Source organism: Leptosomus discolor, chromosome 12 (assembly GCF_034619465.1).
Source record: "Leptosomus discolor isolate bLepDis1 chromosome 12, bLepDis1.hap2, whole genome shotgun sequence".
Taxonomy (NCBI): Eukaryota; Metazoa; Chordata; class Aves; order Leptosomiformes; family Leptosomidae; genus Leptosomus; species Leptosomus discolor.
In genome coordinates, this window is record NC_141402.1 from 10,197,666 (window position 1) to 10,218,188 (window position 20,523).

Sequence of the window (20,523 nt, forward strand, 5' to 3'; positions counted from 1 at the left end):
TTCATATTATCAGTACTTTTGAATATATTTCAGTTTCTGGTTGTATAGAGGAGGGTGTGGTGCAGCTACCTCAACCCTTGTGGGAAACACCGAGGCCACTTCAGCCCCTGTGAGAAGTGTTGCAATTACTTAGCTCACCTAGGGATTCAATCAGTGCCAGTTGCCCCTGTAGAGAAGGCAAAACACAAGAAAAAACAGCAGGTCCTGCAGGGACATGTCAGGCAGACAGAGGTGACAACTCTCTCTCTATCCTTGGGTGAACTGTGAGATATCTGTAAGGATTATGGCCAAAGAGCCACTTGTTATCTGGCTGCTCCAATGCTGGGATAACAGAGCCAATGGTGTGGACTTCAGTGGTAGAGAAGCTAAACAGCTGGTATCAATGGCAAGAGAAACTGATACCGACTGATGTCTTGGAAGAGAAGCACATCCTCTCACTCTCTGGAGGTGACTCCTGTTGAGTGTAAGAAACAGGTATTCCTTTAGCGATGACATGGTATACCGCCCAAGCAAGTGGATGACAATTGAGAAACGTATGAGCTACCTGAGAGAAACAGCTCTGCAAGAACTGATGTTCTTTGAACTGGACAACCGGCAGACACCGGTAGATCTGTATGAACAGGTTCACTGGACCCATGTGGTGCAAGTGGGTCCTGAGTGCGCCACCCTCCTATGCCAACCCATTGGCATTACTTAGTTGGAAGGACAATGAGGCACCAACTGTGGGTGAAATGGATGACTGGCTGCAACAGTATGCTAGTAATATCATTGCCTCTCTGCGGGCTGGTATCTCTACCATAGAACAGACCTCTGATAAATCCATGGAATTGCCTAGTAAAGTGTTGGAAAGATTGTCCCAGTTAGAGGACAGGTTCTGTTCTCTATCTGAACTGATGTGTGTCTCTGCCACCAGGAGAAGGAGTCTTCCTGTAAGCCTGCTCAAGAGAAATGGCACCCTGTGGTTTTTCCTGCAGAACCATGGGGAAGACATGAGAAGATGGGATGGAAAACCTAACTTGGTCTTACAGGCAAGACCACAAAAAGGGGCCCTGTCAGGAGAAGTGCTGCTCCCGTTTCCAGAGGCAGCCCTGCAGACAGCATAGATGGGCTTCAGATCCTAATTTAAGACATGTGACTAATTGTGATGAGCTGCTCAAGTGCAAATGTTAACAACTGATGCTCTGCTCAGAAGCAGAGGGGCCCTGCCTCCAGCCAGGGGGAGGACAGGGACAACCAGGTGTATTTGACTGTGTGGATTCGATGGCCTGGCACATCAGAACCACAGAAATATAAGGCTTTAGTTGACACTGGTGTACAATGCACCTTAATGCCATCAAATTACAAAGGAATGGACTCCATCTGTATTTCTGGAGTGACGGGAGGATCGCAGGAACTGACAATAGCGGAAGCAGATGTTAGTCTGACTGGGCGTGACTGGGAGAGGCAGCCTATTGTGACCGGCCCAGATGCCCCGTGTATTCTGGGACTGGATTATCTCAAGAGAGGGCACTTCAAGGACCAGAAAGGGTAGTGATGGGCGTTTGGAGTAGCAGCAGTGGAGACAGAGGAAAATACACTGCTGCCTACCTTGCCCGGTTTATCAGAGGACCCTTCTGTTGTGGGGCTGCTGAGGGTTGAGCAACAAAAGGTGCCTGTCGCCACTGAAACAGTGTGCCAGCGACAGCATTGTATGAATAGAGACTCCCTGATCCCCATCCATGAGCTGATCCATCAATTGGAGAACCAAGGTGTGATCAGCAAGTGACGCTCGCCCTGTAACGGTCCCATACGGCCAGTGTGGAAGTCCAATGGCGAATGGAGGCTGACAGTGGACTATCATGGCCTGAATGAAGTTACACCACCACTGAGTGCTGCTGTGCTGGACATGTTAGATCTTCAGTACGAACTGGAGTGGAAGACAGCCAAGTGGTACGCCGCTATTGACACTGCTAACACATTTTGCTCTGCTCCTGTGGCTGTGGAGTGCTGGCTGCAGTTTGCTTTCACCCGGAGGGGTGTCCAGTACCCCTGGAATTGATTGCCCCAGGGGTGGAAACACAGTCCCACAATTTGTCAGGGATGGATACAGTCTGCACTGAAAAGGGTGGAGCTCCTGAGCATCTGCAACACATTGATGAGATCGTTGTATGGGGTAACCCAGCAGAAGAAGTTTTTGAGAAAGGGGAGAAAATAGTTCATATTCTTCTGGAATATACGCCATCAAAAAAGGCAAGGTCAAGGGACCTTCGTGAGAGACCCAATTTCTGGGAATAAAATGGCAAGATGGGCGTTGCCAGATCGCAATGGACACGACTAACAAAATAACAACTTGTGTCTCATTCTTTGGTGGAAACATAGCTTTCTTGGGAGTTGTGGGTTTCTGGTGAATGTATATTCCTGGTTACAGTCAGATGGTGAAAACTCTGTATGAAGTGACCCAAAAGAAAAACAATTTTAACTAGGGCCCTGAGCAGCCCTTTGAACAAATCAAACAAGAAATTGTACATGCAGTAGAAGTGGATAAAGTCCCCATGCTCTGTGAAAGGAATTTGTTGGGGAAAGCTGAGTATTTCCTGCTTTGGGCAAAGGCAAACCCATTTGTGGGGTTGCTTTCGCTTGGGGACCTGGGTATACTTGGTGGATCGTGATGAAAGATGGTGAAATCCAATGTGCACCTCAAAGGAATTTAACTGTAGGTGAGAACACCCTGTTCTGAGCTGTCTGATGTTAATTGTTATGTAACACCGACAGTGTTCAGTAAGTGTTTTTCAGGCTGACATGGTCGTGACGACTGGAGCTAGAATCATCAAACGATGTCCAACATCTTCCTTGAGATGGACTTGTGACCTATGTGTATGAACCATGACGAAATTCATACCACCTTTCCTGCTGTGAGAGACTGCTATGATAGATGGAATCCATGGTTCTGGACTGGATAAATTCAATGAACCTTTTAGAGAAATTACCATGAACAGGATACTGGTAACTGGCTGTATATATGCACTGGGAAAATGGGAAAGAATATTAGTGTTGTGGGCATGATGCAAATGGTATGGGCCAAGGGGTAGAATACCGTCCTGGTTTGGCTGGGATAGAATCATGGGCCAGCCATGCCAGGCAGGCTCAAGTCAGCCTGGGCAGATGCCCTGAGTTAGCTACAGGGGTAGCCCATCCCCTAATGGTCACATTATAAAGTGGCAAGGTTTGCTGAGGAAGGGGAGCCCCTGTGGGGATCCTCCTGCTCCTCCTCTGGCTCCTCCCTGCTCCTGAGCACTGCTCTCTGGTTGACTGTGATGACTGGATCCTCATTTGGCCGAGTCAAACTCTGTATTTCTCTGTTGGTACTGGTGGTGTTTCGTTACATCTGGTTTCACTACAACCCAGGGGTCTGCTCTCCTTCTCCCAATTCCCCTCCCTGGCTGGTGAGTGGGTCAGCAAGTGACAGCAACTGTTACAGTTTACCCCCGGATACAGGCTAAATGTAGACAGAGCATAGAATGGTTTGGGTTGGAAGGGACCTCAAAGACCATCTAGTTCCAAGCCCCTGCCATGGCAGGGACACCTCCCACCAGACCAGGTTGCTCAAGGCTCCATCCAACCCGGCCTTGAACACTGCCAGGGATGGAGTATGCACAGCTTCCTTAGGCAACCTGTTCCAGTGTCTCACCACCCTCAGGATGGAGAACTTTTTCTTTGTATCTAGTCTGAACCTACCCTCTTCCAGCTTCCCACCATTAGCCCTTGTCCTGTCACTGCAGGCGCTTGTAAAATGTCCCTCCCCAGCCAGCTTCTAGGCCCCCTTCAGGTGCTGGAAGGCCGCTACAAGGTCTCCCCGGAGCCTTCTCTTTCCCAGGCTGAACAACCCCAGCTCTCTCAGCCTGCCCGCGCAGGAAAGGTGTTCCAACCCTCTGCCCATCTTGGTAGCCCTCCTCTGGACTCACTCCAGCAGCTCCAAGTCCGTGTTGTGTTGGGGGCTCCAAAGCTGGAGGCAGCACTCCAAGTGGGGTCTCACGAGGGCAGCGTAGAGGAGCAGGATCAGCTCCCTAGACCTGCTGGCCACACTTCTCTTGATGCAGCCCAGGATACAGTTGGCTTTCTGGGCTGCCAGCACACACTGTTGGCTCATGTTCGTTTTTTCATCCACCAGCACCTCCAAGTCCTTTTTCCCAGGACTGCTCTCCATCCACTCATCGCCCAGCCAGTATCTGTGCTTGGGGTTGTCTTAACCCAGGTGCAGGACCTGGCATTTGGCCTTGTTGAACTGCATGAGGTTGGCCCGGGCCCACCTCTCCAGCCTGTCCAGCTCCCTCTGGATGGCTTCCCCTCCCTCCAGCATGTCGACCTCACCACACAACTTGGTGTCATTGGCAAACTTGCTGAGAGTGCACTCGATGCCACTGTTCGTGTTGCCAACAAAGATGTTAAATAGCACCAATCCCGGTACCGATCCCTGAGGAACACCACTTGTCTCTGGTCTCCACTCAGACATTGAGCCACTGATCGCAACTCTTTGAGTGTGAGCTTCCAGCCAATTCCTTATCCACCGAGTGGTCCATCTGTCATATCCATGTCTTTCCAATTTGGAGACCAGGATGTCGTGCAGGACAGTGTCGAAGGCTTTGCACAAGTCCAGGTAGACGACGTCAGTTGCTCTTCCTTTGTCAGTTGATGCTGTAACTCCATCACAAAAGGCCAGCAGATTTATCAGGCAAGATTTTCCCTTGGTGAAGCCATGTTGGTTGCCACCAATCACCTCCACTTTTTCCACGTGCCATAGCAGAGCCTTCAGGAGGATCTGCTCCATGATCTTGGCAGGCACAGAGGGGAGACTGACCAGCCTGTAGTTGCCCGGGTCTTCCTTTTTTCCCTGTTTGAAAATGGGGCTGATGTTCCCCCTTCCCCAGTCAGTGGGCACTTCACCAGACTGCCATGACTTCTCAAATATGATGGGAAGTGGCCTAGCAACTTGGTCTGCTAGTTCTCTCAGCACCCGTGGCTGGATCTCATCAGGTCCCTTGGACTTGTACACCTTCACGTTCTTTAGATAGTCACGAACCTGCTCCTCACCTACAGTGGGTGGATCTTCCTTCTCCCAGTCCCCACCTTCGGCTTCTGCAGCTTGGACAGTGCGGCTGGAGCCTTTGCTGGTGAAGACTGAGGCAAAGAAGTCATTGAGAACCTCGGTCTTCTCCATATCCCTCATGACCAGTTCTCCTGTTTCCTTCTGGAAAGGGCCCACAGCTTCCCTAGTCTTCCTTTTGTCACCGACATACCTGTAAAAGTTTTCCTTGTTACCCCTGATGTCCCTGGCCATACTTCATTCTATCTGGGTTTGGCTTTCCTTACCTGATCCCTGGCTGCTCAGGCAACTTCTCTGCATTCTTCCCGGTCTACCTGTCTGTCCTTCCACTTTCTGTAACTTCTCCTTTTCTCTTTAAGTGTGTCCAGGAGTTCCCTGTTCACCCACGCAGGCCTCCCGGCATTCTTGCCTGCCTTCCTCTTGTTTGGAACGCATTGCTCCTGGACTCGGAGGAGGTGGTCCTTGAATGTGGACCAGCTTTCTTGGGCCCCTCTCCTCTTCAGGGCTTCATCCCACGGTACTCCACTAAGCAGATCCCTGAAGAGGTCAAAGTCTGCTCTCTTGAAATCCAGGGTAGATACTCTCCCTAACCTCTCCCATATCTATAGTTACATCATCAGCAATTTATGTAGCCACAGAGAACTTTAATTGGTGCAACAGAATAAGAAAGAGGATAAGAAAAACAGAATCAGTGGATAGCTTTGTTAAGCTTATGGTTAAGGCTGTTTTTCCCTATTTGAAACTAAAAATCATAGATATAATATATATATATGAAGAACAGTTAGAATCCCAATGTTAGAGCCATGAGTTCAGGAAAATTAATCTTACTATCACAATCCACTTCATCAGATTTATCTTGGCAGTCAATTTCTCCATTACACCGCAAGTGTGCATCGATACACTGTCCTTTCTCACACTGGAACTGGGACGCGGAGCATATGGGGCAGCTATCTTCATCGCTCTGGTCATCACACTCTGGAAACCCGTCACACCGCCATGCCATTGGGATACAGTCAATCTCTCCAGTTGCACAGGTAAACTGGTCTGGGGAACAAGTTGGAGGTTCTGGAGAAAAACAAATCACATTTATATATTCAATTTTAGCCCTTGCAACAGAGTAAAAATGTGATGGATATTTTCAAGAAAAACACACTTATGCTTGGACTGAAGTTCTTCTGTGACACTGTTAAGATTCCAGCAAAGAGGAAAACATGATTTTGCATAGGGAATGAAATTTTGCCAACTTCATAACAAAATCTGGATGCACACTGATCGAAGAAGTGTGCTCTAGCAGGCGAGCACTGAACTAAGGACAGGAACTGCAAATACTTACTTTGGCTCTAACAACCACCTTTTGGAAGACAGTCATGCACATACATTCAAATGAGTACTCAATTTCTGATTGCAAACTGCATTCTACCCAATTCTAATCCCTGTAATTATATTAACCTGTAACAATTCTTCATAAATAAAACCTGGCAGATTGGGTTAATTGGCAATGAATACACTGAAAACTTACAACATCTGCTTCTACAATATCTGTTTCTCTATTTTCCTCATGGTTTCTCCACAAACAAATTCGAGAGTCAGATATGAACTGAAAAACATGAATGGAGAAAAAAATACCTGTAAAGGCCTGTTAAACATTAAGCTAAGTCCTCTTGCTGGAAAGTGCCTGGGCTGCAGGCCAGTGGAGGTTCAGAGATTAGTCTGAGGAGCACTGTAGGCCTGCCCTGATCTTACACTCTTTCACTGTGGTCAGAGACAGAACACTGGGCCTTGTGCACAGTCTTTTTTTATGTTTGTTGGACCGAAGAAAGCTGGGGCTTACTTCAAATTTGACTTTTCATGGACCCCAAGGTCCTGGCATCAATCCATCCCACACCCATACCATTGCTCAAGCTGCAATCACACACTGATAGCACTAAGCAGCAGCCAAAACCTCACGTACACATGCAATAATGACACTGTAATAAGGCATTCATAGTTGCTTTCTTCAGAAAAGACAAAGACAATCCAGATCAAGAGTCTATCACAAAAAATGCTCCTAGCTTGTACACACAGCAAACTAGCACATGCTTTTTCACCATTAGTATCAGTGAAAGAAACAGCCAACGTGTAAGTCCCTTCAGTTGTTATCAGTAAGGGTTAGTTCTGCTCAAAATAAGGGGCCATCTCAAAACACCGCTGCAGCAAACAGATAACGTTTCCACTGATTTCAAAAGTTGCTGGGTCCAGTCTCGGTGGATTTGGATTCATGGAGTACCACACCATACCCTGTCTGTGAACACAGCACTGAGCAAGCTGGAGGTGTGGTCTGATGCCGGATAGTAGTGCCCCTCTGGAAACCCAATCAGCTTTTATTAACATGCAGGCTCAGGAATGGACTTCACAAAGAACCCAGCATAAGGAAAGGTTCTCAGCTGTACCCAATGACAAGACTTTTGGATGAGTATTTTTCTCCTGAGGGTGGTGTTACAGATCCTAGAGCTCAGCAATTACACGCAAATCATTTTTAAAGTGTTTTAAAGTGCTGTCCTTACTTCATTAGGGAGAAATGTTCAAGAATGAGACTCAAGTATAATCAAGAGCTTGAAAATCAAAAGGCAAATAAAAATCCAAATGCATTTGATTTTTGAAAATTTCATGATTTTTAAGTTTCTTTAATGTTTGGTGTAGCAATATGAGAATGACAAATGTAGTCAGTGATCTGACAGCTGTAGGTAAGATAAAGATGCCAGATACACACACTAAGATAATTCTTAAATTAAATTTTGATATGAGTGTGCTGCTTAGATAATTCAACAGACAGATTACTACTTCTGCAGCTAGAGCCACATTTAATGTTGCATTATGGTTGCACTTGGCAGGCACAAGCTTGCATTTAAAAACTTGTCAAGAGCATTTGTACGGGTACATGGACAAATGTTCTCCAGCCAAAATAGCTATTAATCTATTTTGAAATGCTGGCTGTTGGCTGCTACTACAGCAGACAGGATAGGCTGAAAAGTTGTTGCAGGCTTAGTGAAGGGTTAGAATTAAAAAAACAGACACTGAAATGGAGGCTCCTTAATTTTTAGATTTATAGCTGAAGATAACGAAGGAGTGGGATGCAAGAATATCTCATTGGCCATGTTGTGCAACTGCAGTACAGCAAGAAATGTAAGTAGATTGATTCCCTCCCCCCCCCGCAGATGTAACCACCACTACTCTAAAACCACATAGTGTGTTGTGGTCATGGGAAAGAAAACAGTTTATAATGGAAATGACTGTCCCGTGGGAGGTCAGAGTTCAGCCAGAAAATGAAATCCACAGCAAAATGAATACACAAAAAGAAGTCAAGAGGACCAACAGAGCCAAATGGTTTAAGATACGATACCTCCCCCCGCAAAAAATGGGGGTTTTGTTTTGTTTTTAATCCCCTCTGCAAGTGTAATTTAACAATTTTCAAAAATCCTGGGATTGTGAGAAGGAAGTCTAAAGCAAAACTCTACCATGTGGGAAGAGGAGAGCTACCTTAACTGAAAAGGATTGCAATGGAGCTTTTGGCCTACACTTCATAACTAGACAGTACAGTGTTTCATGTTACGAGTCCAAATTAATTTGAAAGACTGGAGTATCACACTATGGGGGTCACATGCACAATTTCTGCTGCTAGGTCATCACGACTGTTGATGCAACATCATCTTATAAGCATTTGTCTAAAGCACAAATCTGTCACATTATACAATTCTAAAAATCCCAGTAGAAGATGCAAGTACTTTAAGGTCAAAGGAGAATATTCTGCTCACAATGAAAAGTCACATATGTCCAAAAACTGAAGCAGAAAACAGCTGGTAGAAGAATCAAAGGTCAATTTAACACATGATGCAACACACCATGCGTAGGAAAACACTGTGTGTAAATCCACATTTCGGATGGGAATGCAGCCTCAACCCCCGTCTTTTCTGATGTAAACTGCTTAGCAGTACTGTTAAACTGAACTCACCTCCACATGTTAAGAGATTCTGTAGAAGTACAAGGTGCTCAGGGCATGAACATCTTGGAGTCCCATCCCCTTTGGCGATGCAGATGTGCGAACATCCACCATTGTCACGGGAGCATGGATGCACAGCTGGAGTAACACACGGAAAAGAATATTAGACAGCATAAAAGAAATCATTACTGCTAGCTAGGGCCAACTCACAAAACCACTCACAAACCACTTCTGCTTGAGTAACCAAGATTTTGCTACAAATTAATAGGAAGATAAATGCAGGATTTCTACAGTTCAGTGCTCAAAAGCTGATTTACTACTTCATGAGGAGCTGTAGGTTGACACTTTGAGGAGTGACGACTTTAAGAGGTTTCTGCACTCTCCCTCAGACCACAGAAATTTGGTCCACCAGTCCAGAAAAACAAGGTCCGGCACACGTGACCCCTTGCAGAAGGAAGCACCTGAGGTGGCTCCACCTCTGATGGGAGAGAATTTCCATATCCAGAACAATTCCTTGTAGGAGCTTCCTGCCCATTCTCCCTCCCTCACTGGAGGCTTTTACATCATCAACCTGGACAGGCTGGAGAGGTGGGCCTGTGCAAACCTCATGAAGTTCAACAAGGCCAAGTGCAAGGTCCTGCACCTGGGTCGAGGTAATCCCAAGCACAGATACTGGCTGGGCAATGAGTGGATGGAGAGCAGTCCTGGGAAGAAGGACTTGGGGGCGCTGGTGGATGAAAAACTGATTATGACCCAGCAGCGTGTGCTGGCAGCCCAGAAAGCCAATCTCATCCTGGGCTGCATCCAGAGCAGCGTGGCCAGCAGGTCGAGGGAGGGGATTCTGCCCCTCTGCTCTGCATCTGGTGAGACCCCCCTGCAGGGCTGCATCCAGCGTTGGGGCCCCCAACACAACACAGACATTGAGCTGTTGGAGCGAGTCCAGAGGAGGGCTACCAAGATGGGCAGAGGGCTGGAACACTTTTCCTATGAGGACAGGCTGAGAGAGTTGGGGTTGTTCAGCCTGGAGAGGAGAAGGCTCCGGGGAGACCTTAGAGTGGCCTTCCAGTGCTTAAATGGGGCTACAGGAAAGGTGGGGAAGGACTCTTGATCAGGGAGTGTGATAATAGGATGAGGGGTAATGGTTTCAAACTGAAAGAGGGGAGATTTAAATTAGATATTAGTAACAAATTCTTCCCTGTGAGGGTGGTGAGGCGCTGGCACAGGTTGCCCAGAGAAGCTGTGGCTGCCCCCTCCCTGGCAGTGCTCAAGGCCAGGTTGGATGGGGCTGTGAGCAACCTGGTCTGGTGGGAGGTGTCCCTGCCAATGGCAGGGGGTTGGACTAGATGATCTTCAAGATCCCTTCCAACCCAAACCACTCTATGATTCTATGACCGTGCTGATTCAAACCGGTCATGCTTTACACAAGAGTCCTGAAACCCCTGGAGAAAAGGCAAGTACAATCCTTTTCTTTCTTTTTAAAGGTTTTTCCAAGTCTTATTACTTGGTTGTACTTAAAAAGTTAGCAACCGTAATGATAAGTATCTTTTAGAGTTAATTCAGTATCATGTGAGCTTGTATGAAATACGTAACGAAGTGCCATGAAATCACATATTCCAGCTGTGCAGAAATGCTCCTCTGGACAAGAATGAGCAACTTGTTTCTCCTCCTCTTCTAGGATCCCGACTGGCCAAGTTGAAAGCTCTCCATGGCTTACTTGAAGCCCACTGGGCAACCTTATTACAATGCTCTGCTGTATGAGGGCCTGTGAGTGACAGTGACCAAGAGTAAGAGACATCAGATACTGAAATAAACTCACAGAATTCCTCCATGTCAAGCTCTTCCACAGCATGAATGCCTGTTAGGTGAGCAATTCGGCCTTGAATTCTAGTCCTTTTGTATCCATTAATTTTCTCCACTCTCTCAATCATCTGCTGCTGACGATCAATCCAATACAAGTGATTCCCCAGCACAGTGAGTCCCATCGGCTGAAGGATGTTGGAGTCCTCCAGGGTCACACGGTTAGCACCTGAGATCAACAAAAACAAAAACTAATTTTATACCAGTTGACTTTCAACTCATTTCTTAAAAAAAAACCAACAACAAATCCAACCCAACCCCTGAAACTAGTTAGCTATAAGGTCATTGGCTTCATTTGACTATGCAGACCAAGGCTCTGCTTGTTCGACTTCATCTCAGCTTAATGCAACCAGTTGCCATGTCATGAGGACAAACAGATAGAACATGAAGCACATCCCATCCTTGCATACACTGGATGGTCAGCCAGCCATGATCAGCTTCATGTTGACGTGCTCTGTTAGGTGTAAGTGTGTGCAAGCCCTAAAAGCCTGTGTCACCAATACAGACTCAGCTCTTGGGCCAAAATTTTCACAATACATTCATACACTGAGCAGCACACTTTGTTGGAATCTACAAGCAAGAGTGAAATATAACCAATCACCTTCACTGCCATCACTTGAATAAAACACATTCACCGTGCAAAGCAAAAGCAAGGACACAAACCTGTCAGATGCTATATCACAGCCACAGAGATACGATCACAAAAGAAAAGCTCATATTCTAACAGCCACACTTCTTTCTTCACCTTCTGTTTTTAATTCAGTAACCAACCAGAAACCCCAAACTTCAAGTAACTCAGTATGCTCCCAAACAGGACCACTATCAAATGCTCAGGCTTTCTGCTCTACAGAAATGTGTAAAAGTCTCTCAAGGCTCTCAGCCAATGTGTAAAAATCAGGTTAAATAAAAATGCATTTATAACTGCTTTTAACTTTAATTGCTTGCAGTCTTCTACTGTGTGCTGCCCTACACTTAGCGGCACTTAATTGTTGCTGTTATGCTTGTCTAGGGTGAAGAGATTCCAAACTATTCTAATTCACAGAAACCACTTCAAGGCTGTGTCTTCCTATGCATACTGGATATATTCGATTTTGAAAATGAGGAAGCAAACCAAAATCATAACTTGGTGCTTCTTCTGCACTCATATTTGATTTTGGAATAAAGATCTTATGGTTGCTTGCATTTAAAAAATAAGTTTTGAATATCTACACAAAGTGAGACTATAGTATGTGGATACATAATAAAATGCTATGAGCACTGTGTTCAACTAATTTGCTGCGTAAATTATGTACAGCTCAGCTATGCATGCAAATGTAACATTTATTTCAATTACAGATTCTATTAGTTTTGCACATAAAATTACCGCCTGCAATGACTCTTGCTTGACTGTCATGACAAACAGCGTGCATTCAAATCAAATTTGGTTGTAGAGAGGTCAGAAATTCTTGGACTTGCAATTGGGGTTTTAGTTCTTCAGCCCAGAATTTCTTTTGTTTCCAAACCAATCAGGAAGACATCTTTGTTTCGTTCCATTTTCAGGAGAAACAAGCATGAACTGTATGTGACAGTGCAGTCCTGGCTGTAATCTGATGTGTCTATTATTGTACACACTTCCAAGGTACCACCAGATTTTACTCTTGTAAGAGTAAAAGAACAGAATAAATGCACCTGCACCAATCTCACTAAATGGGCACTAAACCCGACCCTTAGTACTGCTCTCTAGCAGTGCAGTTCCTGAGTTACTTCTCCTATACAGGTTGTAGAATTTAGAAACACTGGGAAACATTTTGACAGAAGGTTCTCAGCGAGCAAAGCCCTGCAACCTGCTGAGCACCCTTAGCTCCTATGAACTTCAGTGTCATTGGATTTTTTAAGGTGATTGTCCTTTTGAAAGACTAAGCCTCACATTTTGACCCAAAAGCACGATTTTCAGCTGCACTCAAGATCTCACAAGAATAGGAAAGGCTCACAGCCTCATTTCAATTCAATACAAAGAAAAATCCTTCTGCCTTCATGATTTGTTAAGTACTAAACTGCTCATCCATTTAGAAACAAACGACAAGCTGGTTTCCTGAAGGGCATCCTGAAGGCATCCTGAAATCACGAGTACCTGAGGTGCCAGGTGACACCTGCAAGCTAGCAGTCCTGCTAGAATCCTAGTCTGTTTCAACAGCCTCCCAAACCCAGGCCTAAACCAGGCTACACTGAATGGGGTTTGGGGGTGTACATCAAGCACCATCTTTTTTCTCCCTCATCTGCAAAAAACTGAACGTTGGCGATTTGGGAAGCTGCTGGAGATATCACTGGATAAGGTGATTAATCTATACTATAATTACATTGAATTTGGTCTTGAGTAAATGACAGTCCAAATTCTTAATGAATAATTTCAAAAGGAGAGGCAAAAGGCACCTATAGCACTGGATGACACCATTAAATTGCTGTTTAAAAGAAGGATCAAAATGAAAATTTTGATCTGAATAAATAAAATCATGTTTTCAACAGATATAGTTAGAAAAAAGAAAACATGTTACAATTAAAGAAAAGTTGAATTTCCACACTAATTAAATACTTTGATTCCCAGAATGAAACAAATATGTAGTCTTTTCAAGATGTAAATCAATAGTTAAATGTAAAGACCATCAAGCTGGAAGGACACACAATTCCTCTATTTAAAGTCTTAATTGAAAACAGCATGTTTTCACCACAGCAATTTTATAGCTTTTCCAGTCCCTTCAACAATAATAGAAACCACTACTTTTTAATTGACTGGTGTGGCAGACATGTTATTTGCAAATGGTTTATGAATGTCTAAAAAGCATCAACAATTCCAACTGAAAAATTCAAGAACTTTGTAAAGGAACTGTTAGACAGGTTTATAGTTCTTTCATCCCTCTTTGAAAGTTAAGCACTGGACATCTAAGGTTATTCCATGATTTAGCAGGATGCTGTTAACCAGGCTGTAGAGCAAGCTTCAGAAACCTCCACAACCACATAACCTCCCCAAGTCTACAAGGGAATAAGGCTGTCCAGACCAGTCTAACCGGCACGAAGGATGCTATACACAAGTCCAATTCATTCAGCAGCCTCTGTTTACGCTAAAATCCTTTTGCTAATATATGGTCATCTTAAAGTGTTTTACCCAGTAAATGCTTTCTAGAGGAACTAATTAAAGCCAACATAACTTTGGCCATCAAATTTCTTCTGAAGTTGTGATGCAAGACTGCAAAATACTTTAAAATAAAAATATGCTGTTAACTCATTTAAAAAATCAACAGCTCAGTGAATCAAATTATAGTCAGCTCAGCTGGATCAAATACAACCATAGTTTTCTGGCTACAGGATACATATCCTCTAGCTCATAAACATTGTTTTCTTTTAATCCTGCAGCTTTCCCCTGCGTTTTTCTTACCTATAGGGTTTCATTTTTCAGCTGTGACCCTATCAAATAAACATGCATTAAAAGCTTTGGTTCAATATTAACCAGAAAAAGTTTTGTTTTCCCTGTAAAAAGATCCAAAGAATTGGATTAAAGTATAGATACAGTATGTAAACACATGCTTACATGCAGTTTTAATGTCACAAAAAGACGAATGCATACAAAGGAAGCTGGAATCACAGGACACAACTACCGGCATGTGATGGCCCAGCTCCTGATTTATTCATGTATCTGTTTACCTAAGTCCTGTTGTCAGGTCTTATGCATTCTAGACTTATATCTAAAACAATAATAAACAGAATCCTCCGCATTTTATGCTGTATTATGCAAGGACACAGTCCATCTTCCAACCTGTAACATGACAGGCAAAAAGCCCCTGCCCCCTGCCCACCCCCATCTGCTAGCTGTGACTCAATCTTGCATTCATGCTAAATCAAGAGGGAAAAAGGGACGCTTCTGTACATACAAGAAGACCTAGGCATCGTGAGGTCCACCGTATCCTACAGCTTCATTAAGTAATACCGTTTGCTATTACACGGGTGCCACCTTTTTATCAGTAGCAGCACTAGTTCTTGATCCCGTCCTCCCTTCTCCATTCATTAACTTCTTCCCGGTAGATTCCTCCTCTCCCAAACCATGTGATTTCCACATATCTTCTTTGATGCCTCTTCTCTCTCTCTTGCATTGGTGGATATGACTTCAGCCACAATATCTGCCTGATAGGAAGCTTTTCCACCTTGTCATTTTACCTTTGGATTTCCTCCTACAGCACTTCTCCTTTCATCACTGGGAAAAATGCTCTCAGTATCTCTGATGTGTTTTGTGTTACATGTCCCACTCTGCCAACTTTTTCTTCTCAAACACGGGTTGTTTCATAGGTCAAGTCTTGTCTCCCTCCTATCTTCTTCTCTTTATCCACCTTGATAACTGATGAAAGACATGGGCTGCTTTACCTTTCCAGCTCCATGTTTTTATCCCCTTTCTGGCAGACAAGACCAGAGTCTGACCCTGAGTCAGTTTTCGGTGCTCAAAAGTCCTTGCAAAAAAGTGAACAATTTTCTCCTGTTTTAGTTCAGCTTCACTACAGCACAATGGAACAATGTGACTACATGGCAAGAAGAGAAGAGCCACCAAAATTTGGAGAATCATCCTTTTCTGGCAGATGACAATCACCAGAACAGCCCAGCTTCTACTCCCTCACACTAGTTCACTTCCCTCTGCACTTCCTTTGAGTTTTATTTCTTGACACATGGATGATGATGACAGAATTAATCACAAGTCAGAAAGCAGAGCCATTGGATACTCTGTGCTAGACTGCTCCCCAGACAAGTGGGCCAATTTCTCCACTTCTTCAGCACTATCAGGTGCTTTTACAAGTCAATGATGAACAGCGATCTCTAAGGTCCACGCAGTGCTACTGCTATGGACGTGGAGTAATGCTTTACTTTACTAATACAGGAAAACTGCAATGAGTTGACATCTCTCCACTGTTTTGCAACACTGGTGTTCCAGACGAGCTGCCTTATCATCCATCTTAGAAGAAAGCCATGCCCCTTCCTTCTGTTTGTTTTTCAAGCTACCTTGATTTACTAAGCTGTAAACTCCAGAGAAAGAAAAATTGAAGAGTTATGCAAACTTTTCAAGCCATAAGGAAAAAACAAAAGGCACGGGGGAGGTGACTTAGGGATTCCATGACTGGTGACACCTATTTAAATCTGATCTTGCAAGAGTTGCTTCCAGAACATATCGAAAGTCAAATGGCTGTCTTGGAGGGTGGCAATCATTACAGACCTATTTATTCCAGTCACATCAAAGATGGGAGCCCACCAGCAATTGTTATCTGTGACTGCCTACACAGAACTGGCAACTGTGGAGACAGAAGTTACTGGGGTCAGCATCAAAGACAGAATGATGTCCTGCACATACCCACAGTCTGCTCCAAGTGTTTAACTGCATACCACATACCTGACAAGTCACAGCTTTCAATGCGCTTCAGATCTGCATCCACCCAGAAAAGCTTTCCAAGTTTGTTGTCAATCACCAGTGCTACTGGTCGGATCAACCCCGTTGTAAAAAGCACTTCTCTCTCTGTGCCATCCAGGGCTGCACGCTCAATCTTGGGAGCTCGCTCTTGCATGTTGGTGAAGTACATGTACCTGAGAACAAAGACACCAGCCGCTTAACTGAGAGGTCCAGAAGGGAAGCAACTCACTTTCGGACGCGGGTTCTACGTTGTAAGTGGGCATGGTTTACACAGGGATGACTGCTGTGACTGTTGTTCCCAGCTGCAAAGATCCCGGATCTTTCAGCTGCAAAATCCCAAGCATTTGCTAACTGGCACAGAGATAAAGATCACAGGAGGCAGAACACCCGAGGATGGCATGTTCCTGATGTCTTAGTTCCATGAATGCTTTCCATCTGCCTAAGCCAGTTCAGCTGCAAACAGAAGCAGTCTCTGCCTTCCCCCTGCAAAGGGAAAAAAAGGCTTGTGCACCCACATGATGAACGGAGAGCTCCCTCAGGGAAAGGCCCAATATTTTTTCAGCGGTGGATAACATGGGCCAAGTCCCCAGTGCAGTGGGCTGCATTGCTGCATAGCCTTTTGGGATGGCACAAGGAGGGGAGACAGCAGTCACAATGTGCAGCCAAGGGAGAGGTGGAGGGAAGGACCTCTGGAACTAAGGCAGGAGTTCAGTACACAGATCACTCATCTGGCTCTCCCAGGTAGTCACAGTGTGAAGCATAGCCTCTACCCCATTCTTTCCTCCTTTAATCTATAAACAGACTTATCTTTACATCATTTGAAAACCTGACTAGGAAAGTTGAGTTTTAGAGATCAACAAAACCAAACTCCCATTTTAATGGAGAAAGCAGATAAGCTTTTATAAATACAATCTATGTCCAAGTGACTTAGTCCCAATAAGATTAGAATCTTTCCTCTAATCTCCCTTTCCCCACACCAGCTTTTGAACCGTGCAGAGTACACTGGGTATTGTATAAAATACCAATCCTGTAAATGCTACAGATAGAGTCTTTGGGTACTACTGCATCCATACAGATACGAAATAGTCCTTCAACATCTGTCAAGCACAAGGTAAGCCATTTAGTAGTAAACTGAGATTTAAGCATCTAACTTATAAAAGAGGACAGTAAAGGACCATCTTTGACCTCTAAGAATGAAGCTACTAACCACCTGAAGTGGGGATGGGGTCTGCTGAATCTAACCAAAACTGCTCTGCTACAAAACAACATATTTTCTTTCTACGGGAAAATCACTTTAGTGCATCCTACCAGTTTTAACTAATTTCAGAAGTTTTTGAGATACATATCAAGGCAAAACTAACTTAAAAATGTATAGAACAGCAGTGGTTGGTTTGTTTGCTTAACTTCATACTATTACATTAGCACAAACAGTTATATCATAATGAGAGGTACATGTACCTTTTTTTTTCCCTGGAAACCTTTGTTTTATGATGACCAAATGTTTCTGACCCAGATCCCCAGCTGATATAAACACAGTGTTAACTCTCCTGTTTTTCCTATTAGGTGGCAGGGAACCGAATAAGGTGGTTTTGCTTTGCTTTCCCCACTTGGGTTAGTTCCTCACTATAACCAACCACAAGGCTGTGTGAAGGCCTAAGTCGGCACACCAGAGGAGGCAGCAAGGAGAGAACAGGAAAAGAAAGCTGGAAGCCAGAACTGGGCAAGCAGTCAGCTACATGCTGAACAATTAAATACGCAAAGTTCTCCTTTTTAAAACATGCAGATGCAACACGAGATTCACGCACACAGCTGAGATACATCCAAGAGCACCCTGGACAAGATGCAGAAAGGAATCTCACCCTCGCTCTGCGTTCACTACAATGGCTCTGGGCTTGTCGTGATCCGCCCGCAGCACCATCCCAATGGACTCGCCATTCAGCCTGTGGACATTGACTGAATTTGTGGCCTCACAGGTCCAGTACAAGGTATGGCTGTATATATCGATGCTGAGGTCATGTGGCTGCTTCTCTGGGTTCTGGCTTTGGTTTGGAGTACTCATCACAGTGAAAGGCTGCAGGAGAACATAGGGGAATTCCAGTAATTATTCTGATTATTGATTGAACAACACGGATTGCACAGAAAGCACGGTTTACCCACCTGATGGTCCAGCAACACCTAAAACCTCCCACAAGGAAACAACAAATACAGGAAATGCAATAAAGCTTAACAAAACCCGATTTGAATCAAACTGTGGATTGGAGAAAAAACATCTGGACAAAACCTGTAAGATTATGCAAAACTCCCCAGAAAACAGTTGTGGGGCCTCCTGTAAGTAGACTTAATTAGCAGGAGATGTAAGAAAACAATAGTGAATGTTTATGCATGGAACAATCTTGAACGAAGCTATGCAAGAAACAAAGCAGCCTTCTGGCCAGTCAGCTGAACAAATCTCTATCTCTTGCCAAAGTCGCCTTTATTATTTATAGTGTAGTAGATACTGATTTTCTTTAAGTCCTGCCTTCTCTTAAAAACTAAAATCTTTTAATGAAACTTGGTTCTGTTTGCTCACATGTCAAAAGGCTACAGCTCTGCCTCACACCCATACTAACAATGCTACCTTGCTTTCATCCTCATGTCTTTATGACGGACCTTACAAAACTTGACATTATTGCCAAGTTCCTGCAATCATTACCCTCAACTCCTCCCAATCTAACTGACATACTATTTACCACACTTTTAACTCTGTGTTGAATACTAACATAGACTTCAACACTTTATTTGTGTGAAGAGCAGTAGAGTATATGAAAAAATCCCTAAAGGGAAGCAATTTCTTTGTTTGTTTAACATTCCGGAGGCTTAACTAGGGTACAGCGAATCCCAGTGCCATTGGGATAGTAATACTGCTGGCAGGACTCCCAACATCAAAGTAACCTTCAAAGGTGACTGCTTCTGGTGACACAGTAATGGTGAGGGGAAGGTGGTAGCTTCCCTCAGTGTCCTAATGCAGCGCTCCCAATCCAAACACAAGAACAGGACCAGGAAAAGTTCATATGGATCAAGAAAGCCAAAGACACCATTCCGTGCTTAGCTTAAGTCAAATGAATTAACCCAACACAGCACTATTTGTGAAAGTTCTATTTCCACAATTTGGTTTTAAGCCTCCAAGTTCTGCATAGTGATATACAGGCTTTTTTTAATATAAAGCTTTATCTCTATTTTGTCTTGACAGTGTGCCTAGAAATAATAATAAAAAAAATCATTCTTTTCCTGAAATCAAAGGTAACATTACCCGGGTATGAAATTCATATGCATTATCTGAAAACAGCACGACTTAGCAAAATTAAAGTGAATATAGTTCGTGAAAATTGGAAAGTCAAAATTTGCAGGGGATCTGCGTCTTCAAAGCTGTGTGACCAAGGTAGAGGAAAACGCAGAGCAAATGAATCTCCATTGCAATTTGCACCTAGCAAGTACCAAAGAGAAGCTAGACTACAACAATTAGCACCTAGCATAATCCCAAAAAGCAACTTCTTCAAAACTAATCCACAACCCAGCTAGCTGCTCACCCCAACATACCTCCTCCCAGTCTTAAAAAAAAAAGCCAAAAGATTAAAATTGTCACCTCTTCCTTTAAAGGAAACCATAAAACCTTAAGTCCCTAGATGCATGAGGAGACCAGTCCATTTCCACTTTTACCATGTCATATGGTTTACATGTGACTGCCCAAGAACTAGGAAAACATGACTTGCCCATTCTCCATTTTGTTTTATATTCCTATTCAAACCACAGCTTTAAAAGAATCTGTTATCTTGATCTGGGAATTAAGCTATGTTTTAACATGTAACACTGCCTGGGAGAACAATACACTTCTTTCCACTGTTGTGTGAATAACTAGCACGAAAGAGTAATGTCCCCAACTCAGTAAAACAGCTAAGTATGTGGATGAGCCTATTCCTATCTGGCACAGCAATCAACTCTACATTCACTCAGGGTTTAACTACAGCTTGGATAGCTGAGAGCTTTCATTTTGAGAGAGCTTTACAATGATGACAATATTATCACACAATTGGCGTGCACAATATTGATTTTAGAGTATAAATAGTGAGTCTGTCTTACTTCAGCACCCATCCTTAACTAAAGACTGCGATTCAAGGCTTATAGTTTCAGAGACATATGATGTACTATACTCTG

At 44.0% G+C, this 20,523-nt stretch overlaps 1 protein-coding gene across 3 annotated transcripts in view; it reads right to left on the reverse strand.

Annotated features, from left to right (window-relative positions):
• The window catches only part of LRP5 (LDL receptor related protein 5), a 174,229-nt gene that overhangs the window by 13,044 nt on the left and 140,662 nt on the right, over positions 1 to 20,523 (reverse strand). For all 3 annotated transcript variants that reach the window (XM_086472458.1, XM_086472460.1, XM_086472459.1), the window contains 5 exons: positions 18,192 to 18,403; positions 16,315 to 16,505; positions 10,873 to 11,082; positions 9,069 to 9,194; positions 5,909 to 6,145 (listed from right to left, as the gene is read on the reverse strand). In XM_086472458.1, the coding sequence (XP_086328584.1) occupies positions 5,909 to 6,145; positions 9,069 to 9,194; positions 10,873 to 11,082; positions 16,315 to 16,505; positions 18,192 to 18,403 (976 nt within the window). The remainder of the gene's footprint in view (positions 1 to 5,908; positions 6,146 to 9,068; positions 9,195 to 10,872; positions 11,083 to 16,314; positions 16,506 to 18,191; positions 18,404 to 20,523) is intronic.